This window comes from Asterias rubens, chromosome 2 (genome assembly GCF_902459465.1).
Source record: "Asterias rubens chromosome 2, eAstRub1.3, whole genome shotgun sequence".
NCBI classification, from domain to species: Eukaryota; Metazoa; Echinodermata; class Asteroidea; order Forcipulatida; family Asteriidae; genus Asterias; species Asterias rubens.
Genome location: NC_047063.1, coordinates 12970473 through 12975762, shown reverse-complemented (window position 1 = coordinate 12975762; position 5290 = coordinate 12970473). Strand labels below are relative to the sequence as shown.

Sequence of the window (5290 nt, the reverse complement as noted above, 5' to 3'; positions counted from 1 at the left end):
TCTCGGTACGTGACTTCCACACAGGCGGGTGGAAGCCGCAGCCCAAGCCCGTAAGCCCTGGTTTCGAAAACGGCCTAAACATGTCAACAAATGAATAGGTGCACACCAGCCATGCAACTTTGATAATTAAATAAGTAATTTTGGGTTGAACAAAGAAAAATTTACTAGAGCGGGATTTGAACCAACGACCTTCGGTTTAAACCGGAGGTCGTAACCGGGGGTCGTTGGTTCAAATCCCGCTCTAGTCAATTTTTCTAAACCGGAGGTCGTTGGTTCAAATCCCGCTCTAGTCAATTGTTTTTGTTCAACCCAGAATCATTTAAAAATGTACCCAGTCAGTTTCCCTTGTGGTTTATTATTTGACAATTAAATAAGTAATTACATAAATTGTCTTGGTTGGACGCAATACATTTATGGGTTAATCGCTATTTATGTTTATACACAATTAAAATATACTACAGTTATAGATCCTTGTCATTTGATTGGAGGAACACGCGTCACATATCATTTATTTAGCCACACACTATACTCGCCAAAGTTAATATGGGAGTCCTTTAATATTTATAAATATAGGACGCTTTTTGCAAATAATGGATGAATAAATTTAGGGAGGTTTAGCTGCACGTTACGCGAGCAAACACGTGAACGTGCACGTCAAAAAAATGTGTTGTTTCTATGTGACGTCACCACTTAAGCTCACGCTCACGTAAGGTGTATGCACGCACGTACCTGACTTGAAAAATGGTAACTTCACGTATGCTAAAAACGTGAGATTTGAACAACACATTATTTTCTGACAATCACGTTAACCTTTTTGCTCGTGTAACGTGCAGCTAAACATCCCCATTGTCAAAGCTAGCGTAGGCCGAATCTGGAGCCGAAGCTGTGGTTTCGAAAAGGGCATAATTATCTCAATTAATACAATTTCATTGCAATGCTTAGATTATATCCACTGGCTAAGACGTAAACCTGCCATAAGTTATATTGATTACATTGTCATTTTCACAAGGCTGGTTGGGCTAAAAAGGATTTGGGTACTTTTTTCAAAATGTCCATAGATTTACATTAAATAGGGTTTGAAGATTTGAAGATAGTGGAAAGCTTCCCTTCACATATTACTTACTGAGGTGCTGTAGTTTTTGAGAAATGAGTAAAACAATGTCATCAAAATACGTTTGTAAATGAAAAAAGAATCGTCTCATGAGACGAAAATTATGTTCATGATATTGTTCTACTCATTTCCCCCCAAACTACAGCACCTCAGCACGTAATATTTTCAGGGAAGCTTTCTACTATCATCATCTTCAAACTGTGTAAGTTTAGTGTAAATCTGTGAACATTGTGTTTTTTTTTTGTCCTACAAAAGTTCCCTAGACCCTTTAAAGGGTTTCGATACCCTTTTTTGCCATGACATGAGTCCCTCCCCACTGTTAATGAAGATGTATGTGATGTAATTTACCTGTAGTAGTTTAGTTTCATGTTGCCAAGTTTTTTGAGAGAAAAAAGCAGGAGAGTCACATAATTAAACGTTGTACATGCTAACATATTTTTTGTCTCCTGAGACATAAAATTATCATCGTGACATTTTACTCATTTCAAAAGCAAACAAAAATACAGCATCTCAGCGAGTACTGAAGCTTTCTACTATCTTCGAACCTTGTAAGTTTAATGTTAATCTGTGGACATCGTGTTTTGTGCCTTACAAAAAGTACCCAAACCATTTAAACGCACTGGACATATTTAGTAATTTAGTAGTAACATGACAGACCTGCGAAAATTTTAACTCAATTGGTCATCGAAGTTGCGAGATAAAAATGGAAGAAAACTATGTTACTTCAGAGGGAGCCGTTTCTCACAATGATTTATATATACTATCGACAGCTCTCCATTGCTTGTTACCAAGTAAGTTTTTATGCTAATGATTATTTTGAGTAATTTACCAATAGTGTCCAGTGCCTTTAAAATAGCCGCCGTTAATATTTTGACAGCTTCCAAACGTACATTTCACGACAGAAAAAAAACACAAGTCTAAAGACCAATATACAATCGAGGACACGGATGATATTAAAAAATCAATGACAACAGACACGTGCAAGAGAGAGCTGTCGAAAAGTGACTTCAGTGATTGGAATAAAAACGCGTTTGAAGGTGATGTTTGTTTTCAAATTGCTGTTTCAAAAGACTGTTTCATTCAACAAAATATACTGCCCCTTTTCAGACAAACACATACAACTGTCGATATTATGTTTTCAACCTGTCCAAATGTTTCGATGAGTTATTTATTCATAAGAACATTCGTCACTTCGTGAAAATAAGCCAAAGAAACGTTTAACTTATAGCGCTGTGCACAAATGCATGTTGAGATTTGCCGATTTTGCCGCAATTTGAATGGATCCAATTATACATCTTGATTCGCACCACTTCGTGTAAACGTAACAGTTAGTAAATCTGTGTTTTTCGGTCATGCTGAGTTCAACAACGAAGCCTTCAAATTACGTGTTATGAAACCGTCTGAAAATGCAATGTTAAAAGCAATGGGCACTGGTACTTTTTATCCAGAATTTGTACTAAAAGTCGATTTATAAAACAAAGAATTGACACATTCGTCAGTCCGTAAAACGATGACCAGAAAACATAGTATTAAGATTCTACGTGAGGTCACTGTATTTTAAGTCAGTGATCTCTGTTTTGCGTTTTTGGATTAAAAATCGTTGGTAAGTTTAAAGACAATAATTTGTATGTGGTTCTAGTGGTTCAACAAATTCGCATCAGCAAAATTAGCTATATACCCAATAATCACATCTTTGGTGGATTTATATCACCATGATATTTATATTAACCAAGCTTGATCACTTACTGGAAAACTTAAATGGACAAAATATTGCATCGACATATTTACCACGATTTTCTAATTTACCTCTATTTATAATAGTGTGGTTATTTAAACGATCGGATGAACGTAGTTTTCATCAGTTATGTTTTCTCATACCGTTTTACATCAACATATTTCTTTACATTGTCTTGTTTCGTTCTTCACGGATAAAATATACACTCTCCACAGAATAGTTGACGTACATTCGTTCTTCCATTTTATACATTATATACATACTTATACGATTATTGTCCCCGCGAATAATTTAAGTGTTGACCTGAAACATTAGCGGTTTTCCTCTGGCTCGTTGTGAGGAACGTTGTTGCTCGGAGCTGTTTTCCGTGTTTTCAACATACGTTGAATCACCCACTTCGTTTTTACACCTACCGCAAAAAACAAGCTTCAAGTGCTGGCGAAAGTGCGTGTAAGTAACGCAGTAAATGACTGGGTTCACACATGTATTTAAACAGAGGAGGGGCGTTTCCACACCAAGATGCCAGAGGGAGGAGTAGTACCCATCCTCGATGACACCAAAGTTAAACAGAAGCCACGTGATTTCGCTCGGGCTCCAGCAAATAATGAAGAACACAGCCACAATCATGAAGGTGATTGTTAGCCGAACTTTGGCCGTCTGCAGAGGGTCTTTATGAGCGTTTTTATTACTAGTGTTGACTGCTGGCTGCGTGGCCGCTGCGTTTCGAGCGCGTGTCAGTACCCTCATTCGAAGTGACAAAATGGTATGGGTGTAGGTGACCGTCATAACAATCAACGGTACCATGTACTCCCAGCAAAATGTGGCAACCCCGAATGCCAACTTTAAGGTGTTATTGTCGCCCCAAGTCGCTAAGCAGGACGAGTTTTCATAGGCGGGCAAATGTACCCACATCAGGTACGATTGCCATATCACTGGGAAACCCCATACCGGGATAAGGTAAAACTTGATGCGATACATAGAGAACCATTTACGGTATTTAGTGGGGTGGCACACTGCTGTGTACCGGTCGCATGCGATGAGCATGATGCTGGTGGTGGAGGTGTGGGCGAGACTCCAGTATAACCACCCTCTACTGAACCGGCAGTAGAACTGAGTCCACGGTGTGTACAGCCTGGTGACCAGCATTACCAAAGACAGGACCAAGTCGACCACAGACTGGTGAAGCATGAGTTTATTGGTGACTGACTTGAAGAATGAACGATACCAAATCATTACGAAGCAAACCATTCCATTGCCGATGGTGCCCAACAGTCCAGCCACTGCCCCGATGATGTTGTTCGAGTCAACGGTATGACCAACCGGTGGAGTTTCAGTCATGTTGGTTGTGAGTGCACTCAAGTTCGCCATGGTTAAGGTTTGTTTTATTCAAACACTCCAAGCTTACTATATCCCGTTAAAAAGTTATGTGCAGTTGAAATTCTAAATCACTGTCCCATCCCTAGCCTCACAAAGGCAACGTCAATCACTGATGCATCGTTCCAACAAGAATAACAGTCTAAAACCAACTTTGGGACAAGGGATAAAAACAATAAATGATCCCTTATCCTATCATAAATCGTTGAAGCTTGTTGGCAACTCAAAATATTTGGAAATAATGTCGAATGAAGGAACATCGTCAACACTCCATATTTTTATATTGTCGTTCGCGAAACACCTGTTTTACTGGTTTCAAAGCTGCCTGTCTCCAGTGACCATCTCCATTGAGTTAAGTGTCATAAAAGAAAGAAGTATCGTCAAGGCCTAAGATGTCGTCCAATCTATCCCACTGTCGATTGCGATGAAAGTGGCTTTTCCACGAGCTGTTTCACTTCACCGGTCACCTCGAAATGAAAGGGCGATTGGATCTCGGCAGTCCACCCCCCAAATTGCGATGGTGTGACGGGTCTCGTTCGGTGATTTCACTGTTGCGGGCATGATTCGCTGCAGCGGCCTTAACACTGTAAACATCATGACTTTTAGCTCCATCAAGTGAAGTCTAACACACACACACAGACACATAGGCATGCAAGTCCACAGCGATTGGTCCAGGGGAAAATCTTGAATCACGTGGGCGTTATTGCTGTGTCAGAACTGAACAAGGTCTTTGCTTTTTTCTTTTGATTTTTTTTTCTTTTTGGACAGTACGGAGGCAGCGGATGAAAGGCTTCACGTAATAAATTTAACGGCTACGTTTATACACACCGTTTCCCTCTGTTTAAGGTTGTCTCCAGATCCACCAGGTACGCAGCCACTTAGCTGTCTTATTAATTTAGACCGTCATATAAAAATAAAATAAAAATAAGGGACAAGGGAAACAAGAAAAAGAATAATAACAAAAGCGTCCCCTCGGTGATTTTTCAGAAATTAATCAAGACAAAAGTTGTTTTCGTAAGAAGCGATTTTTTTTTCTTGAGGGCCGAACAGACATCAACATACTTCAACCA

The 5290-nt window shown here is 39.5% G+C and overlaps 1 protein-coding gene across 1 annotated transcript; it reads right to left on the bottom strand.

Moving 5' to 3' along the window:
* Positions 1-1902: 1902 nt before the first annotated feature.
* Positions 1903-4820, bottom strand: LOC117307056 (galanin receptor type 2-like). The gene has a single exon (XM_033791699.1). The coding sequence runs from the start codon at positions 4212-4214 to the stop codon at positions 3138-3140; it is 1077 nt and encodes a 358-aa protein (XP_033647590.1). The 5' UTR covers positions 4215-4820; the 3' UTR covers positions 1903-3137.
* Positions 4821-5290: the final 470 nt, after the last annotated feature.